The sequence below is a fragment of the Oncorhynchus mykiss genome, chromosome 13 (assembly GCF_057628025.1).
Source record: "Oncorhynchus mykiss isolate SJ-2025 chromosome 13, ASM5762802v1, whole genome shotgun sequence".
NCBI lineage: Eukaryota > Metazoa > Chordata > Actinopteri > Salmoniformes > Salmonidae > Oncorhynchus > Oncorhynchus mykiss.
In genome coordinates this window covers 50,567,227-50,589,332 of record NC_143034.1, presented here as the reverse complement: position 1 = coordinate 50,589,332, position 22,106 = coordinate 50,567,227, and the positions used below count along the sequence as shown (strand labels likewise).

Here is a 22,106-nt window from a genome sequence, read left to right as displayed (position 1 = left end):
ACATCATGTTGCCCCTGATTATATCGCAATTATGTTCTTGATTCTGAAACAAAAGTGCCCAACAATGGTTTGATAAGAATAATACCTTTTGTTTAATGAGACTTGCTGTAACTCCTGTGTTCAATCAATTAGTAAACAGGTCTTCTATTCAGCCTGGGGCACCCCATCCCTAATTTTCCCAAATCAGACTCCCCCGCCCCTCACTGCCCCCACCCCCACCCTGCAGCGTCCCCACATCGGGGCCTCGGCAACATTCAGAACACAGGCTCCACCCCCCCCCCACCCCCCGGACTGACCCCCCCACCCATTTGATTGTGACTGACAGCGTCTTTGTTCCATTGTCCGTAGCTGTCGCCTCTGATGAAGACACACACACACACACACACACACACACACAGAGACCTATGTGGCTCCCCTCACTGCACAGTGCACAGAAAGACCTGGCTGCTACCGCTGTTGAAATACGTAGGGTACTGCTGATTAGGTCTACACATCCAGGATCCACTGGGTACCACCTCTACAGACAGGGACTCTACAGGCAGACCTGGGCTTCCTCTCTGTCTCTCTCTCTTTCCCTTCCTCTCACTCTCTTGGTTTCTGTGTCTCTCTCTCTGTCTCTCTCTCTCAGTGGACTGGGGGTCCAGGGCTGAGGGTCCGAGGCTGAGGGTGTGAGGGAGACAGCTGGTGAGGGAGGCTCTGGGGTGCAGTGGGGCCGTTTGTGAGGAGGAGGTTGTCATTAACAGGGCTCACCCCTCCTCAGGGATGGGAACCAGGTCATATTCTCTCACATGGCACAAAGCAGGGTGTATGTGGGGGGGTTTGGATGGGGAGCAGGCCATGACCTCTTTATATCCATCAACAGATCACCAGCTTGGTCCACACACACACACACTGCACACAAGCAGATGCAAAAGAACGCAGGCGCACACACACACGGACACTTAACAGCAGGACTAGGCCCATTGGCTATGAGTGTAAGGAGTCAGATCTCAGATTTCCATGGTCATTTGCAAACAAACTTTCTCTCACACACTATCATTCACTGGTTCTCCAGCTGAACCACACACAGAACAACTTTCAACACCAGTGGTTGGAAACATCCACTCAGACCCTAGAAAAACATTATCCAGTCCCGACCCACAGAGACAGTAACTTCAATGAACAATAACCTTAATCAAGACTTACAACCCCCCCCCCCCCCCCATCATATGGCTACAATGATCCCCATCCCTAGACAACAGTATAATACTCTCAACAGGTCTCCTGCTCATTGAGCTGTGTGTGCTGTGGCGTCTGTAGTGGAATCGCCACCCCAGCTGACGGTACAGCTAGAGAGAACACACAGTGATCTAGTGCCCCCAACTGGTTCACATAGAGTCCTGCAGGCCCAATGGAATCCATGCTCTCTGGAAACCCCACCAACGACATTGAGCTAAACGCCTCATCATTACAGCGCTGTTAAGAAAAGGGCTGTCTCTTTCAGAGTAAACCAAGAAGTTTATTTCTAAATCAATGAATTACTTTCAAAAATAAGATATTAACAATCTATCCATTCATGAACTTTTAAAAACCACACATTCAGCTTATAAAAAGATGCAGAAATAATATGATTAAACAGCAAAACAATACAATTATGAAGACATACATCAAATCAAATGTACAATGAAGGAATCTAGTAGATTCTTCGTAACTCAGAGCTAAATACTGCATTGTACTAAGAGTTTAGCAAGGCCTGAGTCTTAAGTTCATTGGGTGCTACGTTACGCTTTCACTGTGATTGTAATGCTGTTGTTCGTTTGTTATTCTTTGTAACTGGTTAAGTTATGTGTGCTTTGTTTTTCCGTCCACAGACAGATAGACAGACAGATAGACAGATGGACAGACAGTGTCATTGCCCAGCAGCACCTCAAAAGACCGGGACGGAGGAGATGCCTGGCTGTGTTTGTGGGTAAGTTGTTTGTGTGTGATCATGTGTATGTATGAAGATGGGCCAGGAGTTTTTCCCGATCACATGATCTGACCAGAAAAAACTCTTAGCCCCATGTATGAGGTCACACTGTACTGTCTGTGTTTGTGCAATTGTGCGTGTTGCCTGGCCAAAGCTTATCCTGGTTCTCTCTCAGCCTCTCTCCCCGAGAACCTCATGCCCCCTCCTTCCCCCAGGTGGTCCAGGTTTGGGTGTCAATAATTCAGCTACACCACTGTATATTTCTCATAGGGTGCATCCAAAATGGCACCCTATCCCTATATAATACACTACTTTTCACCCTGGTAGTGCACAATATAGGGAATAGGGTTTCATTTCAGACCCAGTCTCAGTTTGGTGAGATGGTGCGTCGGCGCAGGCAGCTGCAGGTCAGGCACTTAAGGATGCTCATGGTGATGTGCATGAGGGGGCCGAAGTTGAACAGCAGGTTGTAGAAGGTATTGACCGACAGGCCTCCTGTCTCGTCGGCGTACTTCATGGCCACGATGGGCGTGTACAGGCTGTTGGTCAGGTTCCTGAAGCGAGGGTTCCTTGACTCAATCACCTTCTTAGTACACTACATGGGAGAGAGAGAGAGAGAGAGAGAGAGAGAGAGAGAGAGAGAGAGAGAGAGATAGCACACCTTGAGTTTTGAGTTTCTTTCAAATACTTTGTGTTTTTTGGTCTGGAGTGCCAGATGGGATTGGATTTGCACTTTTGGGACTAATCCATTGGTTCCATTACACTAGGCAAACTCAAATCCCATGAACCAAAGGGTGACACAGGGAGGGGAGAGTGTTCACTAACCTTGGCGATGTCCTCTGGGGTCTGGCCCATGGCCTCAAAGATATCCTTGGAGGAGGGCAGGTAAACATCTTTAAAGTAGCGCACTGTGTCTGCATCAGCTCCTGGGTACTCCATCTTGGCCACGTCCTCCATCATCTTCGTCTCAAACTCAGTGTGCACCGGCCCTGGCTCAATCATGGATAAACTGACCGGAGAGAATAGAAGAAATCTTTATTAATCTATTACACAGTAACGATAATTCTTTAATTTTGCTGGCACGGTAACCAGGTAATTGAACGCCCACTGTGAGCGATACCAAGAGATGTAATGACAGAAACACAATAGGAGTGCAAGACAGACTGAGAGGAACTCACTGGACGTTGAACTTGAGCAGTTGGACAGCCATACTCTCACAGAAGCCCTCCATGGCAAACTTGGAGGCAGTGTAGACATCGTTGAACACCACACCTACAGGCAGAGCACCTCAGGGTCAGGAGGAATGGTAGTCAGAGAGCAGGACCGGAATCTACAGCTTTTACAGTTAGCCTGCTGGTCCAGATCTGTATGTGCGCTAGACAACCCCTCAATCATTGGCATGCCAGTCTTACCCTGTAGACCCATAACACTGCTCATGACCACGATGTGTCCCGCCCGCCTCTTCTTCATGTCAGGCATGACCTCTTTAATCATCCTCACCACGCCAAAGAAGTTGGTCTCAAACACCCTCTTCATGTCCTCCATACAGATGCTTTCCACGGGTCCCAACAAGCCCACACCTGCATTGTTGACTGAGGGGAGACTCAGAGATAGAGACAAGGGTTACAGACCTGTAGTTACACTACCGATGCTATACAGATACTACACTGTAGCCTTCTGTACAGACAACTATCTTTAAGGTTTAGAGCTGAGACTAGACTCTGGGATTAAAAATACAAATAAATTAAATAAAAATATAGGACAAAACACACATCACGACAAGAGAGACAACACAACACTACATACAGAGAGACCTAAGACAACAACATAGCATGGAAGCAACACATGACAACACAGCATGGTAGCAACACAACATGGCAGCAGCACAACATGGTGGCAGCACAACATGGCAGCAGCACAACATGGTAGCAGCACAAAACAGGGTGCAAACATTATTGGGCACAGACAACAGCACCCCATTGGCAAGAAGGTAGAGACAACAATACATCATGCAAAGCAGCCACAACTGTCAGTAAGAGTGTCCATGATTGAGTCTTTGAATGAAGAGACTGAGATAAAACTGTCCAGTTTGAGTGTTTCTTGCAGCTCCTTCCAGTCCCTAGCTGCAGCGAACTGAAAAGACGAGCGACCCAGGGATGTGTGTGCTTTGGGGACCTTTAACAGAATGTGACTGGCAGAACGGGTGTTGTATGTGGAGGATGAGGGCTACAGTAGATATCTCAGATAGGGGGAAGTTAGGCCTAAGAGGGTTTTATACATAAATATCAACCAGTGGGTCTTGCGACGGGTATACAGAGATGACCAGTTTACAGAGGAGTATAGAGTGCAGTGATGTGTCCTATAAGGAGCATTGGTGGCAAATCTGATGTCCGAATGGTAAAGGACATCTAGAGCACCCTTACCTGCCGATCTATAAATTACGTCTCCGTAATCTAGCATAGGTAGGATGGTCATCTGAATCAGGGTTAGTTTGGCAGCTGGGGTGAAAGAGATTATGATAGAGGAAACCAAGTCTAAATTTAACTTTAGGCTGCAGCTTTGATATGTGCTGAGAGAAGGACAGTGCACCATCTAACCATACTCCCAAGTACATGTATGAGGTGACTACCTCAAGCTCTAAACCCTCAGAGATAGTAATAACACCTGTGGGGAGAGGTGCATTCTTCTTACCAAACCACATGACCTTTGTTTTGGAGGTGTTCAGAACAAGGTTAAGGGACACTAAGAAAGCTTTGTTGTGGAGCATTTAACACAACATCTGGGGAGGGGACAGCTGAGTATAAGACTGTATCATCTGCATATAAATGGATGAGAGAGCTTCCTACTGCCTGAGCTATGTTGTTGATGTAAATTGAGAAGAGCTTGGGGCCTAAGATTGAGCCTTAGGGTACTCCCTTGGTATCAGGCAGTGGCTGAGACAGCAGATGTTCTGACTTTATACACTGCAGGCCAAAGACCAGTCAGAGACACCAATATTCTGGTGAGCCGGCCTACAAGAATGGAATGGTATATTGTATAAAAATTAAATAAATAAAGGTTACATTTAATAAAATAAAAATAAGCTTTGGCCAGGTCAATAAAAATAGCAGCACAACATTGCTTAGAATCAAGGGCAATGGTGACATCATTGAGGACCTTTCAGGTTGCAGTAACACATCCACAACCTGAGCGGAAACCAGATTGCATACCAGAGAGAATACTATAGACATCAAGAAAGCCAGAATTTGTTCTCAATTGACTTGCATAGTTATATAAATGTTAGAATTGTATGAACACTAGTTTTGTGTCTTGAAATACTTTAGGGAAGAATGCATGATTTTTTTTCTGTGTGGGCACCCGAGTGGCGCAGCTGTCGAAAGCACTGCATCTCAGTGCAAGAGGCGTCACTACAGTCCCTGGTTTGAATCCAGGCTGTATCACATCCGGCCGCGATTGGGGGTCTCATCGAGTGGCGCACAATTGGCCCAGCGTCGTCCGGGTTTGGTCGGGGTAGGCTGTCATTGTAAATAATAATTTGTTCTTAACTGACTTGCCTAGTTAAATTAAAATGTAAACATTTAAAAACGAAATCAATTGGTCAGATAGTGATTGCACTATTTACTGTCACCACTAGGTGTCAGCACATGAATGAAATAAATAGAGAGGTGTGATGTAACAGTCTGCTGGGCTGTTTTTGTTGTATTAAGGGTAGATGGGTAGTGTCGGGGAGTAGAGGGGTAGTGTCGCGGAGTGGAGGGTCAGGAGTGAACCTATGAATAGAAACAGTTTTCCTGGAAAATCAGTCCACCAGTTGAAACAGAGGTTAGAGTTTTAAGGCGTACATATACATATATATATTTTTTTATATTGTGTTATTGACTGTACACTTGTTTATTCCATGTGTAACTCTGTGTTGTTGTTTGTGTCACACTGCTTAGCTCTATCTTGGCCCGGTCACAGTTGTAAATGAGAACTTGTTCTCAAGTAGCCTACCTGGATAAATACATAAAAAATAAAAAAACATAGGCCTAGACCCTTCATATTCAACTCTGGACCTCGAAGCCAGTTCCACTGCATTTTTTCATTGTTCCTCCAGGAACCTATTTAGACCTGGGACACCAGGTGTGTGAAATTATTAAACAGGTAGAAAATAAAACACGCAGGCTTTGGACCTCATTGGGTAAGAGTTGAATACCTGTCACACCCTGACCATAGAGAGCCCTCAGGGTTAAGTGTTGTAGGTCAGGGCGTGACTAGGGGGTGTTCTAGTCTTTTCATTTCTATGTTGGTGCTCTTAGTATGGTTCCCAATCAGAGGCAGCTGATGTTCGTTGTCTCTAATTGGGGATCATACTTAAGGTGTCCCTGTTCCCACCTGCTTTGTGGGATATTGTTTTGGTTAGTGCATTGTGCGTGCATGTTTGTTATAAGTTTCACTATTAAATATAATGTGGAACTCTATACATGCTGCGCCTTGGTCCACTCATTTCAACAAATGTGACAATACCCCTGGCCTAGACGAATGCAGGATGAACGCATGGCCTGGAACACACACATTCACAAACCCACACACACGAAAAAGGCGAGGCTATTTGTCCCAAGGCTAGAGATCAGGTCATTGCCACACAAAAGGCCAGGGCAGGAGGTTTAGCTCGTTAGTTCCAGCCCTGTTAACTCACTGAGGATATCAATATGGCGGTCCTTGACACTGTTGATGCACTGCTTGACTGACTCATCACTGCACACGTCCAGAGGCAGCAGCATGAGGGTCTTCCCATACGCATCACCTGCTGCCTCCACCAGCTTATCCTTCTTCTTCAGGTCACGCATGGTGGCAATGACTGGGAGCGAGAGAGAGAGAGAGAGAGAGAGAGAGAGCAAGAGAGAGAGAGAGAGAGCAAGAGAGCGAGAGAGAGAGAGAGAGAGAGAAAGAGAGGGAGAGAAAAGAGAGAGAGAGAGAGAGAGAGAGAGAGAGGCAGAGAGAGAGACAATGTTGATGCACTGCTTGACTGACTCTGTTGCCACAAGAGAAGGGCAACCACTGAAGAACAAACACCATTGTAAATACAACCCATATTGCTTTAACTATTTGCACATCCTTACAACACTGTACATAGCTATAGTCTCTAATCCTTTGAAACTTGTGAGTGTAAAGTTTACTGTTCATTTTTGATAGACAATAAACAAAAGTGAAATAAACTATTTCACTTGCTTTGGCAATGTAAACATACACTACATGGCCAAACGTGTGTGGATTTGGCTATTTCAGCCACACCTGTCGCTGACAGGTGTATAAATACAAGCACACAGCCATGCAATCTCCATAGACAAACATTGGCAGTAGAATGGCCCGTACTGAAGAGCTCAGTGAATTTCAAAGTGATACCGTCATAGGATGCCACTTTTCCAACAAATCAGTTAGTCAAATTTCTGCCCTGCTAGACCTGCCCGGTCAACTTTAAGTGCTGTTATTGTGCAGCGGAAACATCTAGGAGCAAAAACGTCTCAGCTACAAAGTGGTAGGCTAAACAAGCTCGCAGAACAGGACTGACAAGTGCTGAAGGACATAGCTCGTAAAAATTGACTGTCCTCAGTTGCAACATTCACTACCGAGTTACAAACGGACTCTGGAAGCAACGTCAGCACAATAATTGTTCGTTGTGAGCTTCATGAAATCCATGACCAAGCAGCCGCAGACAAGCCTAAGATCACCATGCACAATGCCAAGCGTCAGCTGGAGAGGTGTAAAGCTCGCCTCCATTCGACTCTGGAAATAAGTTCTCTGGAGTGATGAATCACTCTGCACCATCTGGCAGTCCAACGGACGAATCTGGGTTTGGCAGATGCCAAGAGAACGCTACCTGCCCAAATGCAACGTGACAACTGGAAAGTTTGGTGGAGGAGGAATACTGGTCTGGGCTGTTTTTCATGGTTCAGGCTAAGCCCCTTAGTTCCAGTGAAGGGAAATCTTAACGCTACAGCATACAATGACATTCTAGATGATTCTGTGCTTCCAACTTTGTGGCAACAGTTTGGAGAAGGTCCTGTTCTGTTTCAGCAGGACAATGAACCAGTGCATGGTTTGTTGAGATCCGTGTGGAAGAACTTGACTGCCCTGCACAGAGCCCTGACCTCAACCCTATCAAACACCTTTGGGATGAATTGGATTGCCAACTGTAAACCAGGCCTAATCTCCCAACATCACTGCACGAACTCACTAATGCTCTTGTGGCTGAATGGAAGCAGCAATGTTTCAACATCTAGTGGAAAGCAGCTTCAGCAAAGGGGGACTAACTCCATATTAATGCCCATGATTTTGGAATGAGATGATTGACGAGCAGGTCTCCACATACTTTTAGCCATGCAGTGTGTTTCCCATACCAATAAAGCCCTTTGAATTGAATTGAGAGAGGGACAGAGAGATATGTGCACACTGCTCACAAAATGAGGTGGAAACGGAGCTGCACTTCCTAACCTCCTGCCCAATGTATGACCATATTAGAGACACATATTTCCCTCAGATTACACAGATCCACAAAGAATTTGAAAACAAACCCAATTTTGATAAACTCCCATATCTACTGGGTGAAATCCCACAGTGTGCCATCACAGCAGCAAGATCTGTGACCTGTTGCCACAAGAAAAGGGCAACCAGTGAAGAACAAACACCATTGTAAATGCAACCCTTATTTATGCTTATTTATTTTCCCTTGTGTACTTTAACCATTTGTACATTGTTACAACACTGTATATATACATAATATGACATTTGTAATGTCTTTATTGTTTTGAAACCTCTGTATGTGTAATGTTTACTGTTAATTTTCATTGTTTATTTCACGTTTGTATATTATCTACCTCACTTGCTTTGGCAATGTTAACGCATGTTTCCCATGCCAATAAAGCCCCTTGAATTGAATTGAATTGAGAGAGAGAAACAGAGAGAGAGCAATATATCTGAGATACAGTATATAAGACTACATGGAACAGACTGATGACTGACCCACTGACACATAGATAAGCAGATATAGTAGACTTGCACACAGACAGACAGACAGGCAGGCAGGCAGACAGACAGACAGACAGACAGACAGACAGACAGACAGACAGACAGACAGACAGACAGACACGCAGGTCAGTGGGTCTATTCCACGTCCATCCGCTTGAGTCACACTATTGATTCCCTTTGAACTCTGGACCTGGGAGACATGAACCTACATAGAGTAACAAACAGTATCTACCATCTACAGTATGTACAGAAAGGTTTTCCACATCTTGAGACTTGACATTCTCCATTCCAATTTTACAGTGAGGTCAACCACCTCTGTGTTTATTGATGAGCTCTAACACAGAGATAGAGCGACAGTCTTACACAATAGAGATCAATGGTGGAAATCAACAGCTCTAATCAGGCACTGATCTGAAGACCTGCTGTCCTTGATGAATGAAGACATCCTCTTATCTCATCTGGTTCTGTAACCTCTGACCCCAAAACCCCAATGACAATCCAGTATCTATGGAGTGAGTGGAAGAGCATGGGATAATGGTGTGTGACTAGAATAAGCACTGCTCATATCTGCTTTACTAGTGAGGGTGTGGAAGTGCTAGTACTCAGTGCCAGCTTCGACTGCATACTGTCTGCCGAAGGGCACGTGTTGTACACCTATGAGTAAGATCTTCATGATGAGAGAATTGGGTGTCTGTAAAGCAACAGAGAGATGTATGAGTTTCAACAGAACAACAGTTGCATTGTTCCTTCAGTTGTTGTTGGTTTTATTCTTGGGCAAAAGTTTAGTAAACATTCTTGAATGGAACCACACTGCCCTGAACTTGGGATTGTTGAGGTTTCTCGGTAGTTGGCAAATGTCACTGCTACCAATTAATACTCAGAATAACGGCGCACTATTTAATCTGGATTTTCCTCCTGATCTTTCAGAGAGAACAGATCATGTTATTTTCTGCAATGTGGCCTCTCTCTTGTTCTTGGAAGCAGGTCACAGTTCAACGAGAATGATTTAACCCTGAGTACTGTTGAGGGAGCTGTTAATCGCTTCTGTTTGCGCTCCTCTATTTCACGGCAATAAATCCCAAGACCTCACTACCCTCAAAGAAAGAACAATTCTACGTAACCCTAGACTGACATTAATGATGGGATGTCTGTAGCTGGAAAGTGGATGACAAACGAACAATGTCCGCGACGAGCCCCGAGCTCCGCTGAGCTCCGATGAAGACTTCAAACAAGCCTTACTAGTGAACCCTCGCTTGTACAGGTCTCAAACTTTGTCCCCCTTTCAACACTCGCTCCAGAGAGGGGACTATAGGCGCATTAGGCACGGCACTAAACCGGGGCAGCGGTCTACAATTCAGTGCGATAAAGAGGGCTTTGTACGAGAGAAGTCACTTGAAAGAGAACTGGCAGTCTCTTTTATGATCCCCGCCTGGCAAGCGGCATCCTCGCGGAGCCGTACCCTGGAAACTTTGCTTTCAGATGATAATAGCTGAATCAATGGGGGTAGAGAACCAGAGGGCTCACGATAGGAAATATATATATAAAAATAAAAAAAACACTAGCAATAGGAGATTTAGTCTAGAAATAAAACGCGTAGGCTATAATTTTTGGGAGCAAAGGTCGAACCTGCGCGTAAAAGTTGTTTTGGATAGATAGACTAATGATTACCCTATTTGTACACAGAACATATTCCATAGGGTTCAAACAAAGATCAGAGGGATTTTAGCAGCATGTCGGATCAAGCTTCTGACGTTAAAGGCAGATAAACAATGTAAAGAAAGCGCATTTACCATGGTAACGCTTCTTTTCATCTTTGGCCAGCAGGACGGCGATTCGTAACCCGATGCCGGAGGAGCAACCGGTGATCAGAACTACTTTTTGTCCACTGCTCGCCATGATTTGTCTGGTTAGGTCGTGCTCTTTAGTGGTCTTCTGCTCCGGATGGTTGATGCAGAGCGAGCTCGAGCACTGGACTTTAAAAACTAAAGCGGATCATGCAAACACAGCGGCCATGTGAGCGGGTAATTTAGTCACATGTCCTATAAAATCCTTTACTAAAAAAGACGAGGCATCTCGCAAACTCAACTGCCAGCAGAATTTAAAATCTGATAAATGCTGCTTGCCCTAAATTAATGCCTGTTTTACTGTGTGTGGCAGCCTAACATATGGGTAGGGGTTACAATGATAAGCATTTTTCATGTAATTTTGAACAACAGCCTCAATAAATATGTATTTCCCAGTAGGGCCTATGTTTAATGTTGCTGTGTTTGGCTGCTTTCACATTTGTCAGACATAGGTCTACCTATTGCTGCAACCTGGTCTCAGAGCATTTCGTATTATTCTGTAGGCTACGTAAATCTGAGTTATTCATTTTGTACATACTACGTTTTGTATGGTATTAATTTGTGGATGTCCATCATCCATTTCGTATGATAGGCTATGTTACGAATTACAATTCATACAATATGTTACAAATTTAATTCGTCCAATATGTTACGAATTGCAATTCATACAATATGTTACGAATTTAAAAAATGTACAGTATTCTACGGATTTTCTAAATGATATGTAACAAATTCCAATTTGTTGTGGCTAGCGTTAGCTAGGTGTCTAGGTCGCTAAAGCTAACGTTATGTAACCATACCAAACATAACATATCATACTAATTTGTCCATCCCGGATTTACATTTACATTTATGTCTAGTCTATGAGACCTGCCTGATTTTATATACGTGCCTAGTCATAAAACCCCTGACTTGTAGGTCTACTTTTGGCTTAAAGATACAAATATTTGATAGAGTATTATTCTTACTAAAATAAATAAATATTAATGAAGAAACGTTTAAAACTACTTTAGTTAAAACCAGGCAATTGTAGAAACCTATATCAGAATTGTGTGCTGCTATTAGACCATTTAATTTAAATTTGACCACACAATGTTAAAATAATGATGACCCTATATATTAAAGTGTGAAAACAATAAGGTCAAGCGCAAAGTTCAATAATGTGGCGTTAGACCACGTCAACATATTCAAATTTCACACTGGTGTGGTTTCAGTTCTCCTTCAGTAACGTTGTGTAATCTAGATGCGCTACAGCGCTGGAGCTCTCCTGCCATCTCCTGGCAGAATGAACCATTACACAAATACAGAATGAATGGATTTGGTTCAGACAAGGCTTCTCCCGTGTAGTCCCAAATGCAGTTATTATTCCTATTCCTGTGTCGCATCCAATGCTGAAGAAAAGTCATTGATGGTAATTCAGCCATGCTGTTTTAAGGGCAGTATTTTAAGTCTATATAGGTAGAAGAAGCAGAATGTGTTTGTAGCCAGTGCAATAGTGGTCTGTCAATTTGGAGTTATGGTTAAATGTGTTGCTTTGGCTTGGAGATGGAGAGATATTGCCTTGTTTGAACATGGGAGTTCTGCTCAAGGTGGGTGTAGCAAGGTGTAAAGGTGCATATCATAAGATTGTAAAACCAGGCTGTCTTTTGTAGCGATGGTGATTGGGTCACAGTACAAAGGTCACACCCATGTTAGGGCTTGTTGGACACTCAATATCTCAATATGTTATTGCCACAGCTGCATGGCCAGAGAGGTGAGCTGAAACCTTCTTTCTTCCTGTCTCTTCCTGTCTCCCTCTCAGCAAATCCATCCATCTCCTGTGCTTTGCATTTAACCTCAAACAAACCTGTGATGCACAATATTCATGAACCCCCCCCCCCACCCCATCTTTACAGTCCACACAACGTAACATAGGCTACAGAGATCACTATTCTTACCGCAAGATCGGTTTAGAGGACACACACACACACACACACACACCTGTTAGGACAGTTTATGAGCACAGAACGATCCAGTTAAACATGAAGAGCGTAGAGAGGATAGCTAGACTGTTTGTCTCTTCTTTCAAGTTATTTATGGACATGCCTCTATGGCTGAAAGCCTCCCTCTCCTCCTTCTCAGGCGGTTATTCATTTCCTTTATAACTTCGAAAGGAGAAATTCTTCCTGAGGGGAGGCATATGTCAACTATTACTGAATCATGGATGGATGCACAAACGGTCAGTCTTCAGCCAACAACCTGATAGAGTGGACACCAGTTTAGCCTTGTTGTGTAAAATGTGACAAGCACATGACACATACAAGACATGGGAGAAAATAGACAGCAGTAAAGCAGTGCAGAGAAACGCTGGTTGGGAAGCATTTTTCTACTGCCGTCGACACAGAGCATTACGTAATGTGATCCCTACCCTCAAAAAAGCCAATGTCCCAACTTTTAGTCTCTGGGGGGGGGGGGAACCAGTCAACAACTTTTATTAGATGTTGACTGATAATGGTTAAGGTAACAATTGTTTTAAAGGGTTAATATGACAATAATGAACCGTTTACAAACTACCGATACACTCTTTATAATATCCACATGGTGCTCCCCATCTTCACAATGGATCAAAGAACAAACATTTCTAAGAATTGTACCGGTACTGTAGATCTACTTTTCAGACTTAAGACAAGAAAACACAAACCGTCAATGACACTTTACAGCCATCCTGTAACATTTGGGTGTGTGAATGTTTGATTTGTGTTTGTGTTTCTCCAGAGACTCTTTCCATGGTGGTGGGTTGAGGCTGGGGAGGCAGTTGAGGTGAGAAGGGAAGGGGGCAGGAGCAGGGGGGGGAGTTCCTGGCGTGCCTTTCCCCCTGCCTAGGGAGTCTGTGGACAGGTGTGTGTGGAGGTATTCACATTAGGAGAGCTGCTGGGGAGGGAATGTTGTCAGCAGCCTTCTAGCTATCACTCTGGTATTTGAAGAGAGAGAGAGAGGTAGGTAGGTAGGTAAGTAGGTAGGTAGGTAGGTTTGTAGGTAGGTAGGTAGGTAAGTAGGTAGGTAGGTAGGTAGGTAGGTAGGTAGGTAGGTAGGTAGGTAAGTAGGTAGGTAGGTAGGTAGGTAGGTAGGTAGGTAGGTAGGTAGGTAGGTAGTAGGTAGTTAGGTAAGTAGGTAGGTAGGTAGGTAGGTAGGTAGGTAGGTAGGTATGTAGGTAGGTAGGTAGGTAGGTATGTAGGTAGGTAGGTAGTAGGTAGGTAGGTATGTAAGTAGGTAGGTAGGTAGTAGGTAGGTATGTAAGTAGGTAGGTAGGTAGTAGGTAGGTATGTATGTAGGTAGGTAGTAGGTAGGTAGGTATGTAAGTAGGTAGGTAGGTAGGTATGTAAGTAGGTAGGTAGGTATGTAAGTAGGTAGGTAAGTAGGTAGGTAGGTAGGTAGGTAGGTAGGTAGGTAGGTAGGTAGGTAGGTAGGTAGGTAGTAGGTAGGTATGTAAGTAGATAGGTAGTAGGTAGGTAGGTATGTAAGTAGTTAGGTAGGTAGGTAGGTAGTAGGTAGGTAGGTAGGTAGGTAGGTAGGTAGGTAGGTAGGTAGGTAGGTAGTAGGTAGGTAGTAGGTAGGTAGGTATGTAAGTAGGTATGTAAGTAGGTAGGTAGGTAGTAGGTATGTAAGTAGGTAGGTAGGTAGGTAGGTAGGTAGGTAGGTAGGTATGTAAGTAGGTAGGTAGGTAGGTATGTAAGTAGGTAGGCAGGTAGGTAGGTAGGTATGTAAGTAGGTAGGTAGGTAGGTAGGTAGGTAGGTAGGTAGGTATGTATGTAAGTAGGTAGGTAGGTAGGTAGGTAGGTAGGTAGGTAGGTATGTAAGTAGGTAGTAGGTAGGTAGGTAGGTAGGTAGGTAGGTAGGTAGGTAGGTAGGTAGGTAGGAAAGGAAAGAGAGAAGGAGTGGTGCAAGCCCGTACACGTTGTTTTCCCCTGCCACGCGCACTCCTCCCTCAGAGCCATATACAAATCCTCCTCTTTTCTCGCTCTCCACTTTCTCCTACTCCACCTCCTTCATCCTCCAAGTTGCCTCCATCTTTCAGTCCTCCTTTACCTCCCTACTGCAGACAGGTGAAATAAAGCACCATAATAGGCTAATAGTCCATTTCCTGTTTGCTGAGTTGAAGGATACTTGAACGTATGCCTTTTGGATGGAACCATCAGTTCTATTTATCCCTCAGTTCTGACTCACTGTCAATGCTGTTTCTACTTATTTCACTGAAAATGAGAGATGATTTGGTCTTTGAAGTGGAATCAATATTCTTGGTTATAATTATTTTGTTTAGGGAATAAATCCAAACACCAAGTTTCAGTGTTTGACTGAATAATCACACTATTTTAGTGCACAAATTGTGACAATACATGTGAGAAAAATACTTATCCATGTAACCTTAACTTTGCAATGAAACATAGCATTGCTTGTCCATGTCTAAATGTGTTAGTCCAGCCTGCTCTATCCTCCTGGCCTGGCCACCAGACTGGCTGAGCTGAATGAGTTTGGAGGGGACAAATGGGACTGGCTCTGAAAGCACAAACAGTGGCTGTGTGAAAGAGCCCAGTGGACTGGAATGTTTGCTACAGGACAGGAGTGGTGCTTTCTGCTCTTTTGTGTGCAGTCTGCTGAGGAGGTGTGGAATGCAAACTTCCCAGAGGAGAACAGAGGAGGGGGAAAAGTAAATGAAAGGAAAAAAGGGAAAGAGAGTGGTAGGGGGAGTGGGAGAGAGAACAAAAGCTTTAAGTAACAAGAGTGGACCCAGAGAGTGAGAAGGGAGAGAGAGACAGGGATGAGACATTTGAGAGGGTTCTAACAGAACCAAAGAGAAGGAGAGAGAGAAGGGACAGAGAGGGGAGGAGGAACAGAGAGAAGGAGAGAGAGTAGGGACATAGAGAGGGAGAGAGCGGAGAATGAGAGTTGTGGCGATTGTTTGAGCAGATTGTTAATGAGACTTGATCCTAAATGTTAATTAGCTGAATCATCCCCCATCAGTAATTATTTTCATTAACACCCCCTACAAACCCAAATCTGACCTGGTGTTTTATATGAGCTATCAGAATGGTTTTAATAGTCCAGTAACTCTTCTCTTTCTCTCATTTCTCTCCTGCTCATGTGCACTGTGTCATTTCCCTACTGCCCTACTAAGCAAAAAGGCAGTAACTGCTCATAGTGTAGAACTGAGAAAAATGAACACATTCTTATTTCCAATGACAGCCTAAGAACAGTGGGTTAACTGCCTTGTTCAGAGGCAGAACAACAGATGTTTACCTTGTCAGATCGGTTACTGGCCCAACGCTCTAACCACTAGGCTACCTGCCTCTGTTTACCTTGGTTTCACAGTAACTTTATGCAGTTACTGCTAACATCACCCCCATTTCCCCCAAAACACAATACAATAGAGGCAGGATACTTGTCCACATGATTAAGCATGCATTTAATAATGTAGCAAAAATGACATTAACTCATTTTCGACCAAACGAGCAGTTACTGCACTTTTGCTTGGTAGGGCAGCCTAGCTCTATTACAATGGACCTAAACTGAACTAGGAAAAAGTCACAATTAGTCACTCCCCTGTTAAGACAGTATATGAGTCACTTCCTGACCTGATCTCATTTAGGGAGAAACAGAAGCCTTGTGTTTTTTCCCATGATATACATGTCCAGTCACTGGTCCCACTAACCTCTTTACACATTCAGTCCTTAGTAACACAGACGTCCATCCTCCACAGTGTGGTTTACGCAGTCATGAGTTCACCAGGCAGGGACTTTCTAATGACATGTTATATGAATGTGACCAGTAATGGATCGAGTCAAAGGCAACGACTGCCAACAGATCTGATCTATAGTCTCAGGTGGCAAGGGTTTTATAGAGGAAGCTTGTTGGAAGGGAATGAAATGTCCACATTGACCACATGACCAAGAGTACACACTTTGACCAACTTCGAACATGACAGAACCACCCAGATGTGTGCAAGTGCCTGAGACGGAACAAGGCAATGATATATTATGATATTGGTGGTGGAACGTGATGTGTTCATTCACTGTGCCCCCGGCCAGCTACTTTAGATACGAGGTGCTTTGATTTATATCAGCAGGTGTGGTGTGAATATCGTGTAGCACTGTGATCATATGTAAACCTCAGTGTCCACTGTGACATATGGAACTAATTGTAGAAGTATATCTGCGTGATCTGGTCTGTATCACCAGCAGTCAGAGAGCTCTGTACCAGGATGGATGCTGCATCATCTAACTCCCCCACTGTGGGATGTACGGCGCCCTCAGAAAGTATTCAGACCCCTTGACCTTTCCCACGTTTGGTTCCGTTACAGCCATATTCTAATCTACACACATTTCCCCATAATGACAAAGCAAAAACAGCTTTTTAGAAATGTTTGCAAATGTAAAAAAAAAAAAATGTAAAACTGAAATATTACATTTACTGCACATAAGTATTCAGACACTTCACTCAGTACTTTGTTGATTCACCTTTGGCTGCATTTACAGCATTGATTCTTCTTGGGTATGACACTGCAAACTTGGCACACCTGTATTCACCATTCTTCTCTGCAGATCCTCTCAAGCTCTGTCAGGTTGGATGGGGAGTGTTGCTGCACAGCTATTTTCAGGTCTCTCCGGAGATGTTCGATCGGGTCGTAGTCCTGTTGGAAGGTGAACATTCGCTTCAGTCTGAGGTCCTGAGCGCTCTGGAGCAGGTTTTCATCAAGGATCTCTCTGTACTTTGCTCCGTTCAGCTTTGCCTTGATCCTGACTCCCAGTCCACGCTGCTGAAAAACATTCCCACAGCATGATGCTGCCACCACCATGCGTCACCGTAGGGATGTTGCTAAGTTTCCCCTAGACGTGACGTTTGGCATTCAGGCCAAAGATTTCAATCTTGGTTTCATCAGACCAGAGAATCTTGTTTCTCATGGTCTGAGAGTCTTTAGGTGCCTTTTGGCAAACTCCAAGCAGGCTGTCATGTTCCTTTTACTGAGGAGTGACTGGCCACTCTACCATAGAGGCCTGATTGGTGGAGTGCTGCAGAGAGGGTTGTCCTTCTGGAAGGTTCTCCCATCTCCACAGAGGAACTCTGGAGCTCTGTCAGAGTGACCATCGGGTTCTTGGTCACCTCCCTGACCAAGGCTCTTCTCCCCCGATTGCTTAGTTTGGCCAGGTGGCCAGCTCTAGAAAGAGTCTTGGTGGTTCCAAACTTCTTCCATTAAAGAATGATGGAGGCCACTGTGTTCTTGGGGACCTTCAATGCTGCAGAAATATTTAGGTACCTTTCCCCATATTTGTTCCTCGACACAATGCTGTCTCAGAGCTCTACGGACCATTCTTTCGACCTCATGGCTTGGTTTTTGCTCTGACATGCACTGTCAACTGTGGGACCTTATATAGACAGGTGTGTGACTTTCCAAATCATGTCCAATCAATTGAATTTACCACAGGTGGACTCCAATCAAGTTGTTGAAACATCTCAAAGGCTCCCGAGTGGCGCAGCTGTCTAAGGTACTGCATCTCAGTGCTTGAGGTGTCACTATAGACACCCTAGTTCGATTCCAAGCTGTATCACAATCGGCTGTGATTGGGAGTCCCATAGGGCGGCGCGCAATTGGCCCAGCGTTGTCTGGGTTTGGCCGGTGTAGGCCCGTCAATGTAAATAAGAATTTGTTCTTAACTGACTTGCCTAGTTAAATAAAGGGTCATATTTTTTTTTTTTTAAGGATGATCAATGGAAACAGGATGCACTGGAGCTCAATTTCAATTCTCGTAGCAAAGGTTCTGAATACTTATGTAAATAAGGTATTTCTGTTATATTTTTTTATACATTTGCAATAAATTCTGAAAACCTGTTTTTGCTTTGTCATTATGGGGTATTGTGTGTAGATTGCTCAGGATTTGTTTTTATTTAATACATTTTAGAATAAGGCTGTAACTTAACAAAATGTGGAAAAAGTCAAGGGTCTGAATACTTTCCGAACGCTCTGAATGTAGGCAGTGGGGGGGGGGGGGGGGGGGGGGGGGGGGTCACAGTAGATTGGTGTGTGTGTGTGTGTGGGGAGCTTGACATATGTAGGATGGTGTGTGTGGACATGTGTGAGGGGCTTGACATATGTAGGACGGTGTGTGTATATGTGTGTGGGCAGTTACTTTCATACATCCATCAGGCCAAGGATACCCGAGTCTGACAGATGAACCTACATTTTCTCACTCAGAACCTTTCTTTGTTTTCTCAAATTCCTTTCGCTCAGTTACTTATGATCAGTCAGTTTTCTCTCTGTTCAGAGTTACTGACTAAAGGCATTTTTAGAACTGTACGTTTTGGGGAATTTGATATTTGAGGTTGGACCACATATTAGCTTTGGTCTCATCCGTCTCATGTATTGTCTACAGATGTTAGTAATGCTCTCCTCATGGGGGGAAGGTTCTCTTAGCTGTTCTTGACATCTCCATGTATAACCCGCTTTAAATGGACCATCATATAGCAACCAATTTTCAAATATCAACCAATCGGTCGCACTTTCAAAAAAATTCAAATATACAATAATAACCATCATTATGAACCACATAATCTTCATCATAATCTTCATCATCATCATTATTACACATTACTGTACCTCTCAATGGGCCTTCAGTGTAAGTAGACCATAACAGGGTCTGGATCCCTCAGCTTTAGTGTATCATACTTTCGAAGTATCTAATGATGAAATGCAAACCGATGACATTGTAAGTGTATCACTGATGAGATAATATAAGTGTTATATAAGATCTTTAGTCTGCTTGAAAAAGACAAAAAGTCAAACAAATCATTCAAAATGCATATTCCCTTTCAAATGTCAATAAATCAAGAGTCTGGCAAGCAGAGAGTCAGTTGCGTCCTAACTCTGAGATTTCACATGCATAATTTCTTCAACCGGATGGCTGTCCTGTCCTGGCATGTTCTGCTACTGAATGGAGAGAAAGGAAATGGAGACAGTCAGTTTAAAAGCCCTTTCTAGGGTTTATACAGATGTAGGATCTTAATTTGATCTAGTTTGCTACAGCTGGAAAATAATCCTGCAGCAATGGGACATTTTAATTATTATGTAGATTATAATTAATGGACATTTTTGCAGGTTTTGATACAGTGGAAATGAATGACTTTAGAATACATTTTAAAACACAAATACACTACACATTTGCATTTCCTCCTATGCTGGAAAATTCTCAGCAACAAAAGAGTGATCAAATTAAGATCCTACATCTGTATTTCCAAACGCTCAAAAAAACTCAGACTTTACGATGAATGTAAAGATAAAATGTCACCACATTGATGTTATCTCTGCTATGGCATGATGACAGAATGAAGCTCTCTCACATTCTCCTCTTCCACCTTCCACCGCCTCAATGATTAAATGATAAGATACCTCCATCATCACTGACTTAGAGGAGTGAGAGGGAGGGAGCAAGAGAGAGAGATGATTCATACCAATTAGCTTTACATACCACTTAAGTACCGCTGTCGTACTGTATCAGTGAGAAACTTCCAAATGATATGAGTTACAGCGACAACAAAAATATCACAAAGTATATAGCTCCTGTTAGATTTATGATAGAGAAAAAGGCCAGGTAGATCCATTACCCATCTCTCTGTATGTGGGGCAGATATTTTGTTTCCTTTAATATTCAGTAAAGTCTGGGATAGATTCATCCCATGCCAGGCTTGATCTCTGGTGGGTTTTTTCTCTCCTCGCCAAACCATAAATACTGTGTCAAAACACACATATATATATATATATATATATATATATATATATATATATATATATATATATATATATAGGCTTTAATGTAGTGTCTTGATGCTCCACTTGTTTAGTAAAGGCTGCCAGAGTGTTGAGAACAGAGAGGTTATGCTGTCACATTCTGGTGATTTGTTAACAGTTCAACCAGAAAAATGTTTATCTGCAATAATTAAGGTTTGTTGTTGAACAATGTTCTTACGCCAGAGTTTGTTCTCTCTACAACAATTAAAAAGGAAAATATGAATTTTCATTATTAAATCATGATCCGCATATTTTTGTAGCACTATTGAATGTGTGAGTGACTGTTGTCACACCACTGGCCTATGACAACAGAATAGAAGTTCCTCTTAATACATAATACATTTTCAACACCATATACAGTATATGTGGCATGAACTATAACTATAAGTATGTGTTATAGTCCCTTTGAGAGTTGGTAGAAGTGTCTTCCCACTGGGCACAAACTGGTTGTATCAACATTGTTTCAACGTAATTTGTCAAAGTATTTTGACGTGAAATTTACAGAGAGAATACATTGGATTTGAAAAAAATCGAAAGTAAACTGTTGTTTTGAGGCCTATATTTCAACCAGGATTATTTCATCATGGTAAACAAATTTCAATACAGGATTATTTCATCATGGTAAACAAATTTCAATACAGGCAAACCTTGTAAAACATATGTTGAATTTGTAACTTTAGAACAAAGTCGTATCTCCAATGTTATATCCACAAGAAAAAAATACATTGGCCTACTGGAGAATTGGGTTTTAACCAAGGTTTTGACCATTCCCAATGTTGGTATTTGTCACTGACTATTACTAATGTGCTATCATGAGAATGACTTTTGAGAGATCTCCACTTAATAACTAAGTAGATTAACTGCTGCTATCAAAGTCATTCCAAAGGGTAGTTTAACAGAGCAAGTTAATGCAACAATACTTTATCGCTCATATCATCAAGGATGCTATCTAGTCTTATATAGCATTTGCAAAGTCACCAATAGCTATCGTTTCAATTGAACCCAGAATTCAACTAAAATAGACAATAGTTTTGGGTTTCAAGCTCTGGTTGATTTAAAATGTAATTATATTTAGTGATATTGAAATGTGTTTGGTTGTCAACACAACCAAATATCAACATTTGAAGGAGATTGTTCTTCAAGCTGACTTGCCTAGTAAAATAAAGATAAAATAAAAAACCAAGCAGTCTTTCTCTCCTTTTTTCTCAGCCCACTGTGGCATTGGCCATTAAGAGGAAGAAATCAACACATAGTTGGCTTCCTTCCCCCAATGTGATTTACTGTAACCATACTTCTATCAAATACTTCCTGTGTGACCTCATTCTCATTTAAGAACAAATTCTTATTTTCAATGACGGCCTAGGAACAGTGCGTTAACTGCTTGTTCAGGGGCAGAACAACAGATTTGTACCTTTTCAGCTCAGGATTTGAACTTGCAGCCTTGCGGTTACTAGTCCAGCGCTCTAACCACTAGGCTACCCTGCCGCCCCAG

The 22,106-nt window shown here is 43.1% G+C and overlaps 1 protein-coding gene across 1 annotated transcript; it reads right to left on the bottom strand.

The window, feature by feature from the left end:
• Positions 1–1,477: 1,477 nt before the first annotated feature.
• On the bottom strand, positions 1,478–11,253 carry rdh8a (retinol dehydrogenase 8a). The gene is made up of 6 exons (XM_036941105.2): positions 10,747–11,253; positions 6,627–6,788; positions 3,361–3,540; positions 3,127–3,220; positions 2,774–2,957; positions 1,478–2,543 (listed from the first exon to the last, which is right to left on the bottom strand). Exons 1-6 carry the CDS (start codon positions 10,850–10,852, stop codon positions 2,316–2,318), a joined length of 954 nt encoding a protein of 317 aa, XP_036797000.2. The 5' UTR covers positions 10,853–11,253; the 3' UTR covers positions 1,478–2,315.
• Between the last annotated feature and the right edge of the window lie 10,853 nt (positions 11,254–22,106).